Here is an 18,861-nt window from a genome sequence, read left to right as displayed (position 1 = left end):
GGATGGAAACTACAAGAGTAAATGGTAGGTCAAGGAGATCGGTACCCTGGTAAGGTTTCTATAGTTCAGTGTGCAATACCACCACTCCACCATAGGCTATATCCGAAGATATGTGGGGTATCATACAAGGTGTTGGAGAATGGCACTCCTAGTATACAAGCCGCATTACACGTAATGAGACGTCTGCTAGAGGAATAGGTTGACAATAAGCTTCTGAGAAGTTTTCCCGGGTGTAAGGAGCAATTTCTCTGTTGTAGCCTGTGATGAGCGTTGTCCACAAGTCTACTTGTTTGCTTTCCCAGTTTCGTAGCAAAGTGTGATTTGCATCCACAAGCTAGCAACAATAGTTATTACCAACAGAGACTTATAGGGGACATACACCTTTAGCGCTGTGTTACCCATTCTCCAAAGAACATTCCATGCGTTGACAGAGAATGCCCAGCTTTCTGAGTCTCGGTACCGGTGTCGAAGTCTCAACGATGAGTTTTCCACAAAGCCAGTGACTCTTGCGGTCTATGGATGCATTGGCAGAGGTAAACACGGCTAAAGTGGGTTATATGGCAACAATAAGACCAAAGAAATAAGATACAGGGGTGATGCAGTAGTGATACTACCCAAGAGTAGGGCTTCTCGACTTGCCGAGTTTCAACCTTTTTCGTTGAGTTGCGAACGTTGATTGGCTGCATGGTCATACTGAGAAGGGTATGGCGTTGATTCCTCAGGCCATCAACTGGATTCCCGAAAAAACACCGAAACAGGTTGAATAATTTTCACAGCTCTAGAACCTCTGGATTAATAAAATTTTGCAAGCATGTGCTGACAAAATGCTACTTGTACCGTATGATATAGTCCGGCTTGCCTACATGGCAGGCCGTCGTGCCATTTTGGTTGCGATATATACTACTCTGACAGATTCTCTTCGCCCAGAAAGCACGACTCAATTCAGCTTTGATGATACTCCTACCTGTTATGTTGCGAAGATCTTAGACAATAAAACATGCCAGAGTATTACCTATGTGTACCGTCCAAAACAGATCGTGGGCCTTTGCGTACTGCAGATCTTTGGTTAGCCGGATTGCCTCGCACTAGCATTCCACAACATGGATTCAACCCTGGTACGCTTCATTAATAATCTATTCCATACTATGACATATCATCTAAATGTGTTCTTTCACAGAGTCAGAGGAATCAACATGCAGTCTTTGCTTTGCTACGCTAGAACCCGGGTTTATATTGCGCCATTTACCCTGTCAGCACAGCTTTCATCAGCCATGTATAGATGAATGGCTGTGCGAGCATGACGCTAGTTGTCCTCTCTGTCGCCGGACCTTTTACCATTTGAGGAAGTCATATCTCATAGAAAATCCGACTTCATCCAAGCCACAACCTCAGCCTGACATGGACGCTGAGGTTCGCGAAGCACGACAGACATTTGTGAAGTGGTGGAAAGAATTGTTCACATTAGGCTGGTTCCACCATGATAGAACGTTTACTGAGCGAAAGCATCACTTTCATCACCAGACGCAGCATCCGGGTTGAACGATGCCTCGTGTTTCGTACCAGAAATGTGGAAGCTCTAGGGCATAATGCTTGTCCACCATTAAAGCTTAGGGGATTCCATAGGGTGTGTTTTGGCACCTACATAATCCGACCTTTCGATCTGCCTCCTGGGGAAGACATATGCTTCGACGGGGGCCTATAAAATGCCAATTTCCAGTCACAATGGGGGCTATGTCGTGGATGGCTGCGCTGGAAGGCATTCGGCATTTCTCTGGACAACGCAATGATTATCACTGATAGGCACGATTTCATGCTTGTCGGTTTACTGAGCCCCACGGCCTCACGAGCCAATTTCCCACAGAGCAAATGTTTGACAACTTGGTGCCTCTGTTCATTCGACATACAACACCCGAGAACCCCTTTCATTGGTTCGTCAATATTCGATGATAGTGGCCAACCAGCGCACCGATCAGACTTCGCTCGAGGTACACCGGATAGGTCGGTTTCACGGTCGGCTAGCAGTTAGGTCAATTCTGGATGTGTTATGCTGTGCCCCCCTGCCTGCGTTGTGCGCATTGTATACCGTCCGGCAACAGCATCAAGTCAATGCCGATACCCCAACTGCCGGGTGGCAGGGATGTGCCTTTTCCTCAGATTCGCCGCTACTGCGGGCTGTTCTCGGGGCACTCCCCCTCCTCGACTCGAGGTACAGGCATCAATGCCGATCTCGGGAGGTTCCCCGACTTCACGGTAACCCAAATGATGGTTAGTATAGACGACAAGCTTGGCGCCAAGAAACGTGCATCGTCGTGAATTGCGGGGTGTCCAGCATGATGACGGGGTTCAGATCCATTCTCGCGCAAGGACTTGTTGTAAATCCCCGAAGTATACCCGTTCTAGTGAGCACGACGCATTTTACTTCGTGCCGTGTCGGGTCTCCTCCGATATGACCTAAACGACACTATGTTACTCATAATCGCAAGCTTTGGCAATGGAAAGGCTTAAATAGACGTGGCTACCCACAGATTAGAAGGAATGAAGACTCGGAATAGTACAAGTGATTCATCCTTATGAAGGTCCTATCACCTTTAGCTTCGATAGCGCTGGCGCAGGGCACGCTCTGTGCAGCCCAAGGCTATACCAATGAATCGGAGGTTCCTTACTATGGCCGGAGTCCCGCCGTATACCCCTCTCGTAAGTTTACGTAGACTGCAAGAAAGCTATTACCCGGTCCAAGCCCTAATTGAAGTAATTAAACTGACAAAGAAAACCAGCGGTCGGCGACGGGGCAACAAGCTCGGTCTGGGAGAGCGCCTATCAGCGCGCGAAAGCCCTTGTCTCGCAACTAACCGTGGAGGAGAAATCTAACCTCACCCGCGGGTTTGACGGGCAGTGTGTTGGAAACACTGGTGCAATTCCTCGTCTTTCCATCCCTTCGCTTTGCTTCTCCGACGCACCGGACGGCATTCGAGGGCAAGAATTTGTCTCTGCCTTTCCGGCAGGCATTCACGTGGCGGCAACATGGGATCGCTCCCTCATGTATCGCTATGGCCATGCACTGGGCCAGGAGTACCACGGAAAGGGCATCAATGTCGCCTTGGGTCCCGTCGCGGGACCTTTGGGAAGGCTGGCCAGAGGCGGACGCAATTGGGAGGGACTCGGCGCGGATCCTTATCTTGCAGGCGGAGGGATGGGACAGATCACTAAAGGTATCCAGGGCGCCGGAGTGATTGCTTCGGCGAAGCATTGGCTGTTGAACGAAGAGGAATGGAGAAGAAACCCCGGGGATATGGGGGAATCACTAAGCTCGAATGCTGACGACCGGACCATTCATGAGCTATATGTTTTCCCTTTCATGGATTCTTTGAGAGAAGGTGTCGGAAGTGTGATGTGCTCTTACCAGCGTTTAAACCACAGCTACGGGTGTCAGAACTCGAAACTGCTCAACGGTATCTTGAAAACCGAACTCGGCTTCGAAGGGTTCGTGGTGAGCGACTGGGCAGCGCAACATTCTGGCGTTGCTTCGGCCAATGCTGGTCTAGATGTTGTTATGCCAGACGGTGGCTTCTGGGGCCGCAATCTGACAGATGCTGTCGCAAATGGCAGTGTCACCAGTGAAAGACTGGACGACATGGCAACGCGAGTCCTGGCAACCTGGTTTTACAGTGGCCAGGACGAGGGCTATCCCTCCCCCGGAGTTTACTCGGAATCGGAGAAGCACGACCCTATTGACGTTCAAGAGGACCATGCGACATTGATCAGAGAAATTGGTTCCGCTGGCACTGTTTTGGTTAAAAATGTTAACAACACACTGCCATTTACGAATGCAACCAGATTCCTTAGTGTGTATGGCTACGACGCAACGGTTAGCGCAGCCCCATGGGCCAATCCCTCGCGCTATGGTGGCGGTTACGAAGTCAACTTCGGTTGGAGCACCTTCAACGGCACTCTCATCACCGGTGGAGGCTCTGGGGGAAGCACTCCTCCATACGTGGTGAGTCCCTTCCAAGCACTACAGGAGCGTATCTCGAGGAATAAAGGAACTCTTCGCTGGGATTTCTACTCAGAGAACCCCTCCCCTGCATACGTGAATAGTGACGCTTGTCTCGTGTTCATCAACGCGTATGCGTCGGAGGCCTTCGACCGAACCAGCTTGACAGACGAGTTCAGCGACAATCTGGTGCGCAACGTTGCAGCCAATTGTACCAATACTATCGTGGTCCTTCATTCAGCCGGTAAGTAGTCAACCCTCATTCAGGGCAAGATAGTCCGCTAACAATCATCGAATGAACCAGGAATCCGCACGGTTGACGCATGGGTCAATCACCCCAACGTGACCGCAGTTCTCTTTGCAGGTCTCCCCGGGCAAGAAAGTGGTCACTCCCTCGTTGATATCCTGTACGGCGATGTTAGCCCGTCCGGAAGACTTCCTTTCACCGTCGCCAAGAACGAATCCGACTACGGAGAGTTGCTAAACTCGACTGTCTCGTTCGACGCGTTCCCCGAAGTGAACTTCACCGAGGGCTTATACATCGATTACCGGGCTTTTGATCGTGACGGCATTGAGCCGCAGTTCGAATTTGGCTTTGGCCTGTCGTACACCACCTTCGAGTACTCTGACCTTGCGATTACGTCTACAGGAAATAGTACTTCCCCTCTGGTGGACGCCAACACTCCTATCGTCCAGGGTGGACATCCACAGCTGTGGGATATATTGTTCGAAGTCACCTGCTCCATCACCAACACGGGTGATATATCCGCGTCAGAGGTCGCCCAGCTGTACGTTGGCATTCCAGATGCCCCCGTGCGACAGCTGCGCGGCTTCGAAAGAGTACCACTAGAACCGGGTGAGACGAAGCAAATATCCTTCCCGTTGACCAGGAGGGACCTCAGTATTTGGGACGTTGTGGCCCAGCAATGGAGGCTTCAACCCACAGAATACACAACCTCTGTTGGCGCTAGCAGCAGGATCCTGCACTTGAATGGGACTATTCAGATTGCTTAGTTCGGTAGGATGCTGTCATGAACAGACCAGGCCACTGTGAGTTTGAAACACTTAAATACAAACAGCTTAGTCGAGTTGGACTCAAGATGGTTGGCCACACTAGGCCATGATAGAAATTGAAAGTCGTATCACCCCAGCTAGCTGAATGTTGGTAATTATTACTCTATGTCTATACAATGGGTAAAGTAGGAAAGCAGCACATAGATCTAGAACGCACATACTAATCATTGATTCGGAGCTTCCATCATCAATTCATAGCAGTCAGAACAAGTGGCGACCACTTCAACAGAAGTGAAACAGCAGGGTCACAAACCTACTTCCGCCTTGTCTATATTAACCACAGAACAAATGTTCTCTAGCTGTCATGCCACTCTGGCCGACTATTCTTGCAGAGCTCGAAAGAACCTCCTAAACTGCGTATCCCGTTGCAACAGAGTGGTAGGATTATCATATTCAACAAGTTCTCCCTGTTGTATGACCGCCACACGGTCAACCCGATCGACGAAGCACAAGCGATGACAGACAGCAATATAGTTTGGGAGGCGAATTCCATATCTATTCTGTCCTGCGTGGTCGTCTCCGTTTCCCAATCCACGCTACCGTCAGAGGTTAAAATCATCTGTATAGCTCGAGAAGAACTACTCACCTGCTAGTCGCTTCATGTAATAGCAAGATAGGTCCCTTGTGCACCAGGGTTCGAGCAAGCGCTAGCAGCTGCTTCTGGCCAACTGACCGTCAGAAGGGACGAATTCCGCATCCAAGCCTCCTTTAGCGGATTGCGGGAGTCCTCAGACGAAGAGAGAGAAAGACAATTTGCAAGACGTATAGCATTACCGGCATTGATAACTTCCAAATAGCCAACCGATAAGTTTTGACTTTCACTGATGTACGGTGTAGCCATCGGAGTCGCAATGGCAACAGCACGAGGAGCACGGCTGCAGGAAGGGCGATAAAGAAGATATCTTCAAACAGCAGGGTGAAGTCAAAGGAATGGCAGTGTGGGTTGACCCGGGGCCCGAATTTATTATCATTCACTCAGCCCTCGATGGCAACTGATAGTCGATGTAAACCCCGGGCAGGACTACAGATCAGCGAGCACGAGGGGGGCTTAAACCTTAGCTGATAAATGAAGGCTATGCAATGGTGTCAGCAATAGAGACAGAGAGGCCGAGATTAAACTGCAGGTTCCATCGAAACGGATTTCGACTAAACTAGGGCTTGACTGGATGCCTTATCGTCAGCCAATCAATGCCTCAGGAAGCACCCGATAATTGATTATACTACTGGTACTATCACTGAGCATAGGCTAATATGCGACATAACGCTAATCAGTCGTGTTCTAGTCAACACAGGATCATCATCCTGACCGATGTCTTCTGCCCGACACGGTATACCGCCACCGGGTGGGAAGACCAATGGTTAGCTAGGCCAGGTAGACAGAATGCTTAACTCAGAAGCAAGCACGCACACATACTTGGTTTCCGAAACTCAAGCATGCATTATCTGATCTGGATTGAGCATGACGCCATCAAAAAGACCCACCCCATCGTTTCATGCCTACTCCTTTAGCCAGCTGGGTGGCGTTGTTGCCTACGAGCAGAGCCGCTTCAGATCAAGACTATCCATCTCTAGGCATCAGTCAGAAACATTGAGGCCGCGTTTGAGGTCTAGCGTCAAGTATCTTTGTCCTCTATTCCTTTGTTTCCTGGGCAATATGAATATGGCCTCAGCCCTACCTGATTAGTAGCATCGAGACCTCAGTTTGCATCGATTCTGACACCTTCAGTCAGAAAAAATAGAACAAGGTGGTTTTCTTGAAAAACACCACATGATGCGGCAAGAGTGCGCAAAGATAACACACAACGTCAAGGGAGCTTCGTGGGGATCCTTTTCCCCCTAGGTAAAATAGCGGAGGATTACTAGATCTCCTGAATAGTCCTGGCTCTGCTAGATGATAATGGTCTAGACTTTCACCTGGCCCCTGTAACGTGCTCGCCCCTGGGAAAGCGAAAGCTTGTCGCTGCCGGAAACCGTCCCGAGCTAACCTATGTTAAGACGTTCCTCGAAAGCATGTTTACTCCTAAAACTTTCCCTCAGTTCACTAGAAGTTCAACTAGAATTATTCAAGCACACAGCTGGCACCAGGATGTTAGATAAGTGAGGCAATGCCAAGAGACGCTCCGGAAAATTGTGCGCGTCATTATATCAGACGTGTATCGAGCGTCCCACATACACTGAGGTGGGCTGAAACCTCGAATTTACAAGGGACTGTAGGATGAATGCCTAGCACCTAGGTCCTTGACCAGAAACCTGAGAGAGAATTCTTCCACAACTCAGAAGCGTCAGTTTACAGGACAAGTTTCTCCGGTTTTAACGCATCGGTTGTCGAGGTCTTGGCAGGACTTCCCCCGCATTGCCCGATGATTTTCTTCACGACGGCGCTCCACATCTCCGGAATATTCGCTATCCTCCTTGCTATCAAACAGGGATCTTTCCGGTGGGGGAAGCCTCGGCATGCGAGATGCAATCAGCGGTCTGTTGTAGTAGGCCAGGCCTGGTGAGCGTCTGACACGGCCATGGTATGCTCAACGGTGCATAAATACCGTGTCTGGCGTAGGAGTGGGCAATCACTAGAACTGACAAGTTTGTGTCAAACTGACACAATCTCTTTGCAAGTCCCAATGTTTTTCAGGTTATTGCAGGCCCTTTTGGGGTTATGGGCTATTTTCCCCCTAGCCTCCGCATACACGAACCCAGTTCGCAATCCCGGTGGCAGTGACCCTTTCGTGGTCTATACCGGAGGCTACTACTATCTTCTCACAACGACCTGGAATGACGTGCAAGTCAGCCGGGCAACTACCATCGAAGGCCTTAAGACGGCCGAGAAGAAGGTAGCTTACACGACTACCGAGGAGACTCACTGCTGCAATGTGTGGGCCCCCGAAGTTCACTACCTGGGTGATAAGTGGTACATTTACTACACTGCCGGCAATAGTGTGGATCTGGATGGTCAGAATATGCATGTGTTGGAAGGTAGGCTGCTGTCCTCGAAATCTCGGCGCATTTCTTTACAGGGCTAACGGTCTTTAGGTGGTGCGACTCCCTGGGATGATTATACCTACGCCGGCCAACTGACCACGGCATGGGGAATTGACGGGACCATCGTCCGGTTCAACGACTATGGCAACTTTATGGTGTGGTCATGCTTCCACGGCGTCACCTATCAATCCCTCTGTATTCAGCAGCTGGGGTCGGACTACACCTCGTTGACTGGCGACATCTCCGTGATCTCCGAGCCAGTTGAAGACTTTGAAACGCACGGTACACCGGTCAACGAAGGTCCCGCGGCCCTCTATCTCGACGGCAAGACGCATATCGGGTACTCGGCGTCTTACTGCTGGACGTCTTACTATTGCGTGGGACTCCTGACGTGGGACGGCGCCACCGACCCGACAGACAAGAACGCCTGGAGCAAGCACGACGGCTGCCTTTTGTCATCGGCCAACGGAAACTACGGAACGGGTCATAACTCGTTCTTCCAAAGCCCTGACGCTTCGCAGACGTGGATCGCCTATCATGCTACTACCATTGAAAGCGGCGCATGTAATGATAGCCGTTATGCGATGGTGCAGGAGATCAGCTCGGGGAGCAATGGCATCCCAAATCTTGGAGAAGCGTTGGCCTGGACAGTGGAACTCAGCGAGCCAAGCTCCTAAGAGTCTGCAGGACGTAGCGTCACGGGAATGGACATTGCACTATAGCGCAGGTTCTCGGATAGACGAGAAGTCGGCATGAAATGCGATAAATCTATGTACATACACACCTCGACCCTGGCGGTTTGGTGAGCAGGGATCATGTAAGCAGAGAAACCAAGACATACAGCAAGATCATTGATCTTGTTGTCCTCAGCCTTTGATTAATTTCCAATAGTTGAAATGACAATTATCGATGTAGCGGTGTACACTCAAGGTCCATCGGCTGAAGTGGTAGAGTGATAAACATCATTTGTTCATCGCAGAGACCATGGTTACCCAGCCGGCTATGGTCACAGGGACTGGCTTACACCATCGGCCTGTAGGCTTCGAAATAGGAGGCGGCAGAACTCTTAGGTCAGGCGATGGAACGCGCCACTAGGGTAGGGGGTTGGAGAGACCAGGAGCATTCGTGTTGAGCATGTATGGTATGCATCTCAGGTTGACTACAGCGCACCTTTGAGCTGCGTATTTAGTGTACGTCAACAGCCCGATAATTGCCGGAAACTGAGAGGTTGTGAGTCAGGCGTTCCGAAGCGTTTGACCTAGAAACTCAGTCAAGCAGGGGCCCTCGCCTTGCAACTCTATCGGTGGTTTTGAATGCTTCCGAAGCGGCAACGCTGAGATAGGATTGCTGCAGACACTTTTTCAAGGATTAGCTCAAGCTATTATTTGTCTGGCTTTTTAGTACCAAGCAGCCTGAGTATGCCAATAATCACTCTTAAGGCCTCCTTCCGTCGGTCACGTTGACGAAGATCGTAGGATTCGGAATGATACACTCGAGGTTCCTCGCTTGGCAGCCTCCCCAGAATCAAGTCAGTCCAGTAGGCTGAAGATGTAGTTGTCGTGCTAAACTGCAACACAGTTCTATCTATACGTAAAACGAAAGACCTATGGCTTGGATCTTGGCTATTCTGTTCATAGGCAAGAAAGCCCTGTAAAAGCATTTGCGAAATATCCTGGGCCATGTTCCAACTGTTGTCCGCCACAACCTTTCGTTCAAATCAGTTTCTGCGGACAGGCAAGACGATATCATGGGACCTTACAGAGAACGTGGCCCAGGGAAAACGCGGAGGCGACATATCCACCAGGGCACCTTCACATCTGAGCGAACCTTGTATCCCATAAGGACGGATTTCAAATGGAATTCTTGGGCGTAAAACAAGCTGCCTGTGTTGTCTTAGTCCGTTCGAGCACCAAGCCAGCAGGCCTGACTAACAGGCGTTCAGCGGCATCCACGTGGACAATTATGCTCTCCAAGAGGAATGTTAAAGCTTGTCGGGAAGCCTCTGAGCCGTCTTTGGCCTGTGCTGCTTCCTGAAGTCGCACAAAAACCAAACGGTACGGACTTCGTCGGTAAAGGGAACGCTTTGACCCGAAATCCGCTAAATCTTGCTCGGATGGCCCTGTAAGCTCCGCAGCAAGGAAGTCGAATTCTAATGGGGGTGTTACAGTAAATTGGGCGACAAGGAGCATAGATACTAAGGGGTCAATCAACCTTCATCTCCATCGGAAGGGAAGGATTCCATGCCAAGAATGCGATCGGCCGACTTGGTAGCTTTGAGATAAGTTGAGCGTTCGAAACTGCGCCGAGGTCCATTTCCATGGTGATATAAGGACGGTTTTAAGAGACTCCATGGCTGCGATACAAGGACATTGCACGAGCAGGAGAGCAGAGAGAGTAGAGAGTAGAGTAAAGTAGAAGAATGTTGGAAAGGGCAATGTGTGACTGAGTACTGACCGCCTTAGAGAGGCGGGGAATCAAAAAAGAATGACCGACGCAGGGATCGAACCTGCAATCTCTTGATTCGTAGTCAAGCGCCTTGCCATTGGGCCAGCCGGCCAGCTGTTGAGTAAACTTACAGGGATTTGACATTATAAGCAAAACACAAGTCGCCATCTCTTGTTCAACAGTATCGCATCCGCTGTTTCGTCTATTTTTCATATTAAATCCTTCAAACGCTTGAAATGGAAGAGGATATTTGCCGTGAGTATATCAACTCAACTTGAAGACACATTCATGGGGTATAAATCACTTTTCATGTCGCTGAGTTCCTTTGTTGTTGTTTCCACATCTGGGATATATATTCCTGATACCATCCGCTGCCAGGGTAACATTCTACATGTAGTAACACTACAGTGTAATTGATTCACACCAAATCTATTTACATATTGTGATCGATCGAAAGGTCAACGATTTCATTATTATTTCGTCATGGCTCTACTCTTCAAATCATACCTCCATATCGATAACTTTTACATGCCAATACTCCGCCTCCCAGTACAAAACCGAACCCCGCAAGCCTCGATAGACATGATATCCAACAGTATGTTTTCCAGAATGTATCGACTCGAATTGGTAATCCCAACAGACTATGCCAGCCTGAGTCTCTACCAGGTCCCCTTGTCATGAGGATAATCATATCGACTATCACCCTTTTTCGTGTTCCAATCCATGTACTCGACCAATTTATTATCCACAAGCTGGCGCAGATCAAGATTCTTTCCATGGGCCTGATCTTGATCGATGGTAAGTGCATTGATCGTTAGATACCCAGTCACATCCTCCTGGAATATCTCAGGATCCATTCGCCAGACTGTGACCGTCTTCGTCGATTCTTCTATACCCGGCAGATCGGGCTTGCCATCACGAGTGGGGATGGCCGCCGAAATGCTTTCGACATCGATCTGGTCCTGCTTCCAGTGAGGTACGGTCGCGAAACATCGCACGCCGCACGTCGGACAAAAGAACCAATTTATATGACCATTCGGGCATTTATAATTAGCCAGCGTATCGCGATCCAGCGGGGAGAGTAAAAAGAATTGGTTGGGCGCGTCCGGAAGTCGCAGGTGGAACATTCCCATTTTGTGACACGTCGTGCAACTGCACTTGTAGAATCGGAGGTGGGCACCTTTGGCCCCATCCGGGACAACTGCTGGTGGCATCGGAATGAAAGTGATGTATCTGATAAACCCGCAGTGGCAGGAGCCATGGTAGGGGAGGCTGGAGTGTTGTTCGGCGGAGGTCGTCATTTTGGAGCAGGGTGTTGCAGCAGCTGTCGTTCAAGTCAAGACTTGCGACTGATGGTTTTCCAGGACTGCAACAATAAATAGAAGAATTCACGGTAAGCGCTAACTCAATTCGTGAGTCATTTGTCGTATGTTTATTATTGCCTTCTCCCCGCAGGACCGACGTGGATCCATACTTATGCGGGCTGCTGCAGCGATCGTCAGTTTTGGACATCAGATTGGCGCTCGGAGGCTGATGCTTTCTGCTCTGGAAAAGAATTGGCTCCACTTTACGGTTACATCGGCCATGGGGGCTGAAACTAGCTCTTTGTTCTGTCCAAAGGACACTTTACTTTAATACGTCAACTGGTCAACTGTGGTCAAGGGCCTATATACGGAATGAGCGTGCACGGACGCTCTACTCGAACATCCGATCCAGCAAAGCCACTGGTTTTCCTCTTCTCCGGGCATATTCGACCTCCTCATACTCATCAATCTCTCGTTTGATGCCCCCTAACTGGAGGTCCGCCTTGCCGATCCCCACGTACCGCGTGCGCCGGAATATCTTCCAGAACACGAAAGTAAGCGCATAGAATCCGATCATAACATAATTGAGAAAGAACGACTCCAGGTCCCAACCACCGGAAAGAAAGACGTCATACCCCAAGACCAGGATCATCACTCCTGTTCCGCCCAGAGCGTACCACGCCGTGTAGGGCTGGAAGCGACCCCGATAGGGGAGGGTTTCGCGTGACACGCCCTGACGGCGCAGTGACGCGTGGAAGTGTAGGTAGGTGATGCATGTTCCGAAGTAGTTGAGGAGATAGCAGCCAGCGATGCAACTGACTAGCCAATTGAGTACAGTGGCTGAGCTGTTGCTGACCTGGAGGAAGCCCAGGAGGGAGAATGCCATGGCGATGGCCACTGCGTTGTATGGCAATCCGGCTCGGTTCGTTTTGGAGACCCATTTTGGCGCTTTCTTCTCTAAAGACATGCCGTATAGGGTCCGCGACGCGGAAAACACGACGTTGTTTCCCGCGGACAGGACCGAGGTCATGATCAGCACATTAACAATGTCCGGGAGGACCTTGATTCCAAAATGGTTCATAGAGATGACATAGGGAGACCTGAAATATGGTTAACGAACTTGGATTCTAGGGTTCAAGGTCCTGAATCCTACTGACGCGGCACCGGTGCCACTGCCCTGTTTACTCCCGTCCAGCATGGCAGCCAACGTGGGGTCGTCGTACGGAATCACGATTCCTACACAGAGCGCTCCCAAACAGAAGAAAAACATAAGACGCCAACCAAACGATGCGAATGCTTTCCGCATGACTCTTCGGGGTCGCTCAGATTCACCAGCCGCCATGGATATAAATTCTGGCCCGACCATTCTATCCATCCGATTTGGCTATTAGCACGCCCCTTGTAAGACTGTAGATGGGCATGATGAAAGACAGGTTGGTGAAGGATCCACTTACGTGAATGCGCCCTGGATCATGCAACTCAGCACCCCAAGAAAGCGGCCAGTGTCTCCGGGCACCAGATGTGAGACAAATGCTCCCTACACATCGTCAAACAAAGTGTATCGATTAGCTGAATACCTGTTATGAGCAATCAAATTGGAAAGTGTGCACGAACTGGGTCGTTCCAGTATCGGAATCCAATGGCATCACGGTGGGGATTGCCGCCCACCATGGTGACGAACGTATAGAGAATCAGGCCCAGCATCAAGAATATCTTGAAGAACGACAGGTAGAACTCAGCAATGCCGAAGTAACGAACTGTAAGGACGTTCACTACCCTAAACGGTGTCAACAGTATGATCCTGGGTCCAAGCAACTGGTGAGGTCGTTACCCATAGAGGACCATGACTATGACGACAACCGCTGCAACGGGCACTTTGTCGGTCCAGTAGGTAAGCAGAACATTGATGGCGACAATCTCATAAGGAATGTTTAGCGCTGTATATGGTGTTTGGACACACCCGAGGTGAGTATACTTGGTGACGGGATGTCAGACACGAAAACTAACCCATGGCCAAGAAGAAATTCCAGCTCATTGCGAAGCTTAAGGCATCATCTACCCAATGCCCGGCTAAGCGCACGAAGGGCGACGGAATGGGCATGTAGCAAACCATCTCCGCTGGATGTGCCTCTGAGCATTAGCCCGGTATCACATTATATCGCCAACACGGATACAGTAATCGTCATCGTTGGAATGGATCTCGAGAACCAGACCTACCAAAGCATTCATTCACGGCCAGAACAATGGTACCGTACGCAATGAATCCGATAAAGAGGCCGGCCGGGCCACCTTTGGGCAAGGCTGCGCCCATTTGTACAAAAAGCGCTGGGGCGAATCATTACATTGCGGCGATTGTGAACAGGTTGAGGACCAACATACATGTACCGATAGCTCCTCCGACTGCAAAGAGCTGAACCTCTCGTCCACGGAGTTTCCTGTGAAGCTTCTGGGACCCCGGAGAGAGCACCTCGGTCTCACCCACACCATTCTGATCATCACCACTGAGCGGATCGGATTGTACTTCCTTACGAATGTCGGCAGATGCAGTCGATGCCATGATGATACTTCCTAGGTAACTGTAGTTGCTTGGAGGAAATCAGCATGGCGAAGTCTGGTCTCCCGATTCATTTTGATCGCAATGCACGTGTATTGGCCTCAGTTAGCGTTTCAGAGATCTTCATCTTACGATGGCGCCGAAGTGATCAGCGCTCTAAGAGGGGTAATATGCACCTCACCACGTCACACCGTCGATTATCTGCAGTAATACGATTCTCCTATGCACCACACTAGCCTCTCATGTTGTTAGGATGATAAGTAGTCCCCGCTTAGTGGCGCAGGAGTACAGGGGATCGCCTTGTCACACCCAGCCAAGAATCGCGTAGATACTTTGAGATGCAGTTACCGGGGCCTGTGCGACGCCGACTCAAGCGTGCGAAGGAAATAACTTATGTTAGCCCGTCGATAGTTGAATGCAGTCCGTTGGTGCCTACCAAGGTTGCGGGTGCATTTGATACGAAGAGTCTTGAGAATGCTTCCTTGAATATGTGGTATACACTAACATCCAATGAATGCAGTGTCTAACAAGGCGTAATGGATTATTTACAAGAGCCATATTGTAACCGTAGGTCACGTAATGGAGGATCAATCCAGAAGCACCGAGGTCGGCCAAGATTCAACTTCACTCATGTACTCATTAACTTAATTCTCATAGACCATTACTGCGCTTTTGTACAAAGAAAGTATGCAATGCCAGACATGCCCCACTCTTCTCGTTCTCGATCTTTTCCTAGAATCTCTGGGTTTTGATTCATCGATGGAAAATCATCTGGTCTTTTTCTCTTCAACTGCATCTCCGCTGTCACTGCCGCCAGAACCATCAACCAACACAGCGTCCGCATCCGAGTCGTACTGTGCCCGAACGCGCTCGCGGCCTCGCTCCTTCATCGAGTCGCGAATTCTCCGATTGACTTCTCCGAGATCATCCTTCGATCCGATCGTTAGTGGTTTGAGCAGGGTGTCCTGGAGGAAGCCGGCACTTCGGGATCGGCTGCGGCTGCCTCGGGTTTTACTGGTGTTTCGGCTCTCGGGCTCACTGGGCGGCATGCTCTTCAGCCGAGACTGGTACGTGTCATCATGAGGATAGCCATGGGGAACGAGTTTCTCATGTTCAAAGTCCGGGAAGATCTCCGGTGCAAAGGCATTGATTGTGTCGACCACCTTGGTGGACAAAGCTTGGCGCTCCTCCCGCAGCTTGGCCAAAGAGTTTGCCGAGATGGGGTTCAGGGCAACGAGAAGGGGTGGGAGAGATTTGAGCACGTCCATGCCAATCTCGCCGATTCGCAAACCAGCGAAGGAGACGGAAATCATCAGACCGAAGAAAAACATAGAAAAGAGCCACAAGGGAATGCTATCGGGAATGTAGGTCCTGGGGTTCGTCCACCAGGGTGAGACAGCGCAGTAATGCCCACCGTTGCGACAGTAATGTAGCCATGTCGTCACAACCACCGTATACCAGGTATACAAGGCAGGCGCCAGGCCCATTGCGACGAGAATCTTCCAGGTCCCGACCACATCACGGCCTTCGAGCTTGACCACGGAACCAGCAAGAGCTTTGCGCTGCTTTTTCACCGAAATCACCTTGGTAGTAACAAAGACCGGCCAAAAGAGAGCGACAGACGGTAGCGTTCCTGCGGCTAGAGTGAGCAGCTCACCCACGCGATACAACAGCGTGCCCAAGACCATCCACCACGGTCGGTGCTTGACGTCGCCCCATTCGACCTGGTGGTCCCGAATACCCAAGGCTCGAAGACGTCGATTGTAGTCCGAAATAGCCTTCTTAAGTTGGAGGACCTTCGGCTCGTCCTTGAACTGAGTGTAACCCTTGAGCAGCCGTCGGTTGACTTCAATGACAATCGGCAAGGGCAGCTTCATCCGGAGAGGTCGGTAGAGTCGTCTCGTGGCTTGGACAAGCATGAGCGTCTCGTGGTCGGGCGCTTGTTGAGTCACTGCAGTCAGAGCTTCGTTAATCGTTTCCAGCAATGATCCCACCGCGTTCCGCTTCGAAGTCCCACCGGCCTTGAACGCTTCGACTTGGTCCGGATGTACGTGAACGGGGTTGCCAAACTCCACGACAGCGCGAGAACGGAACTTGTTCGGGTGAAAGTAATTCATGCCACAGGGAATGATAGACAGGCCGCAGTTGGGATCTTGAGCCAGAGCGCCCAATGCGATAATGGCGACACCGGCCTTCAAGGGAAGCAAGCTGGGACGATCATGGCTGCCGCCTTCCGGAAAGATTCCGATACAGCCGCCTGCAATGAGTTCACTATAAACGGCGTCGAACATTTGGCGCTGGTCGATATGCGGGGCGACTTTAAAAGTGGTGCCATTGCGCAGCGCGTCGTACAGAGGGTGATCTTCCTTGAATTGCTTGAATGGCTTTCGCAGTCTTAATTCTTCCGGTCCGAGAATCTGCGCAATTGTTTGCTGCTCCGGGCTGGTCTTTCCCACCCGCGGGAGAATAATCGTGCCGCCTTCCATGAAGAGCTCATTCGTAAAATCGGTTCCTTCCCCACGAACCAGGGTCGGGTCGTTATCGGGATCCGGCAAATAGATCTTACCCGGGGCCGATTTGACATTATCCTGGGCTCGCACAACCGGAAGGGCTCCCATGCACCCAGCCATTGTGCCGATATATGGCTCCCTCATGGACTTCTCGGCAATGAGGAACGAGCTTCGACGGTTGGCGGCGTGCTTCAAAATGCGCATCAACAGGATAGAGTCAACAAATTGGTTCGCATGTGGAGCAGCCACGATGATCACCGGCCCGCGTCGCGGGATTCGCCAAGCTCCTCGGGAGTAAACCTCCCGGAAGAAAATGTCTAGACATAGGGTGAAGATCCAGATGCCCAGGTCATAGAGCCATGGGATCATGTATCTGCGCGCCATGATCGCGACTACGTTCGGGCCCGCCCGCTGGAATGGCAGGCGATCGGTGGCCTAAACAGTTGTGGAAGGCAACCTAACTCTTGACGGTAACCATATACCGGCAGAGTCCGAGTAGCCAATCGCCACAGAGAGGTTCTGTATGCGAGGGGATGTACGGATGGACGAGTGACGCGGCGGGTGTTTGGTGGGAAATGATAAGAATCCCTCTTTCGGGGAGTCGCGCAACCGAAATTCTCCGCAAAAGCTTAGCGGCTTTTTTCCATCGCTGACTCAGCCGCGTGAGCTCATCATGCAAACCAGACAAACACTCTCTCGATCTCCATCGAACTTGAACTCTCAGAACTTCCAAAGTCTGGCAGCAAGTGCTATCGATCTTAGTCACGTCGAGAGGTTATCTGACTGCAACGAGCCCCAGAGAGACTGGTGAATCCTTGATCCTCGCTGGCCGCGTTGTGTCTTGTTATCAAAATAAACCATGGAGTCTCATTCAGACTCGTGGTTGATTGGAAAAGGCTTCATCGTCATCTTGAACTGGTGCCTCTCGAAGGTTGTTGATTTCATCCTTCTTCTTAGAACTGTGTAGTGTGGTTACTTGGTGTCTTGCAGGGCTACGTAGCCTGGATTTTCGTCCTACACTGTTCTGTTAATACCATGGGGATCCCAACATGGAAGGAGAGTTCGCAATGACGTGAGACCACCGAGCAAATAATACTCAGATAGAGGCGTATATCAGTGTTAATTACAAAGCCCTCATTGTGGCACTGAAAGGCAAGCCAACAGATCTATGACTGCCCCGTTCTCTGGGGTTAGACATGACACGTACGTCAGGCCCCCCAGCAACACGAGCTGCCGGCATATACCTAAATTTTGATCGTTTAACTGATGTGGATCTGTGGTACGTACCAAACGCAGAAGTCGATCTGATCTGCCAATGACGTAGGAAAAAGCCGCCATAATGCCACTGTCCCACTGTAACCTATGCTCCCTGCTCGAAGTATTATGTGATACCATATCAGGCTGCACAAGCTTGCGGACCAATGTAACCTTGGCACTACAGCTTGAGATAAATCATAAAAGCAAAAACGTTCAACAGTATCGGTTTCTTGTAGACATTGTAATACGCGCAGATCCCGATCGAATGTTGATGGGATCCATGTTTAATAAGACATCCAACTTGGAGGACAATTGTGCATGACAATTTGATTAACACGACCCAAGAGTGTACGGTTAGCGTAAATGTACCTCGGGTATCCTATATAGTGGGCTCCTACGCTACCCCTTACATGATCTACACGTCCAAGCGTTACCTTATTATGATTTAATTGGTGAACACTTATTCTTGACGTAGCTTGCGGTTCTACTTTGGAACCTTGAATTTGTGTCTCCATGATACCTTAATTAGATATTAGGTGATTCTAAATCAGAGGGAGAGTGCTAGACATTTGAATGACGACGGAATCTTTAGCCACGGTCTAATTACATATGCTGGAATCGAGGTATAACTTTATGCAGTGTGACCAATTATACAGCCTCCGTACACGTAACATGACGTTGAACAAGAATGGATAGAAACTTCATGAAAGACGCCACTGTTTCTGTGACTTGTCTAAACCAGAATGT

At 50.2% G+C, this 18,861-nt stretch overlaps 7 protein-coding genes and 1 non-coding gene across 8 annotated transcripts; 3 read left to right on the top strand and 5 right to left on the bottom strand.

Moving 5' to 3' along the window:
• The first annotated feature begins 855 nt into the window (after window positions 1-855).
• Window positions 856-1,741, top strand: BDV37DRAFT_19152 (uncharacterized protein). Its single transcript, XM_032079683.1, has 2 exons — window positions 856-1,115; window positions 1,178-1,741. Exons 1-2 carry the CDS (start codon window positions 998-1,000, stop codon window positions 1,537-1,539), a joined length of 480 nt encoding a protein of 159 aa, XP_031944817.1. The 5' UTR covers window positions 856-997; the 3' UTR covers window positions 1,540-1,741.
• Window positions 1,742-2,570: 829 nt separating this feature from the next.
• On the top strand, window positions 2,571-5,005 carry BDV37DRAFT_269270 (beta-glucosidase; the record flags this gene model as incomplete). Its single annotated transcript, XM_032084340.1, has 3 exons — window positions 2,571-2,694; window positions 2,775-4,235; window positions 4,296-5,005. The coding sequence occupies 3 exons, from the start codon at window positions 2,571-2,573 to the stop codon at window positions 5,003-5,005; spliced, it is 2,295 nt and encodes a 764-aa protein (XP_031944816.1).
• A 2,681-nt stretch (window positions 5,006-7,686) lies between these two features.
• Window positions 7,687-8,721, top strand: BDV37DRAFT_280030 (glycoside hydrolase family 43 protein; the record flags this gene model as incomplete). Its single annotated transcript, XM_032086465.1, has 2 exons — window positions 7,687-8,038; window positions 8,096-8,721. The coding sequence occupies 2 exons, from the start codon at window positions 7,687-7,689 to the stop codon at window positions 8,719-8,721; spliced, it is 978 nt and encodes a 325-aa protein (XP_031944815.1).
• A 1,089-nt stretch (window positions 8,722-9,810) lies between these two features.
• Window positions 9,811-10,440, bottom strand: BDV37DRAFT_19087 (uncharacterized protein). The gene has a single exon (XM_032079665.1). It carries the CDS (start codon window positions 10,231-10,233, stop codon window positions 9,895-9,897), a length of 339 nt encoding a protein of 112 aa, XP_031944814.1. The 5' UTR covers window positions 10,234-10,440; the 3' UTR covers window positions 9,811-9,894.
• An 89-nt stretch (window positions 10,441-10,529) lies between these two features.
• On the bottom strand, window positions 10,530-10,601 carry BDV37DRAFT_t49. Its single transcript has one exon. It is a non-coding gene; the product is annotated as a tRNA-Arg (tRNA).
• A 507-nt stretch (window positions 10,602-11,108) lies between these two features.
• Window positions 11,109-12,033, bottom strand: BDV37DRAFT_19064 (uncharacterized protein). Its single transcript, XM_032079661.1, has one exon. The coding sequence runs from the start codon at window positions 11,788-11,790 to the stop codon at window positions 11,149-11,151; it is 642 nt and encodes a 213-aa protein (XP_031944813.1). The 5' UTR covers window positions 11,791-12,033; the 3' UTR covers window positions 11,109-11,148.
• Window positions 12,034-12,184: 151 nt separating this feature from the next.
• BDV37DRAFT_280027 (amino acid permease/ SLC12A domain-containing protein) lies at window positions 12,185-14,350 on the bottom strand (the record flags this gene model as incomplete). The annotated part of the gene is made up of 8 exons (XM_032086464.1): window positions 12,185-12,893; window positions 12,951-13,160; window positions 13,248-13,330; window positions 13,408-13,570; window positions 13,625-13,730; window positions 13,801-13,911; window positions 14,011-14,118; window positions 14,173-14,350. 8 exons carry the CDS (start codon window positions 14,348-14,350, stop codon window positions 12,185-12,187), a joined length of 1,668 nt encoding a protein of 555 aa, XP_031944812.1.
• Window positions 14,351-15,106: 756 nt separating this feature from the next.
• BDV37DRAFT_19059 (lysophospholipid acyltransferase family protein) lies at window positions 15,107-17,523 on the bottom strand. The gene has a single exon (XM_032079660.1). The coding sequence runs from the start codon at window positions 17,239-17,241 to the stop codon at window positions 15,115-15,117; it is 2,127 nt and encodes a 708-aa protein (XP_031944811.1). The 5' UTR covers window positions 17,242-17,523; the 3' UTR covers window positions 15,107-15,114.
• Between the last annotated feature and the right edge of the window lie 1,338 nt (window positions 17,524-18,861).

This window comes from Aspergillus pseudonomiae (genome assembly GCF_009193645.1).
Source record: "Aspergillus pseudonomiae strain CBS 119388 unplaced genomic scaffold BDV37scaffold_11, whole genome shotgun sequence".
In the NCBI taxonomy this organism is placed as follows: Eukaryota; Fungi; Ascomycota; class Eurotiomycetes; order Eurotiales; family Aspergillaceae; genus Aspergillus; species Aspergillus pseudonomiae.
The sequence above is the reverse complement of the archived record's forward strand: the minus strand, read 5'-3'. Positions and strand labels throughout refer to the sequence as shown.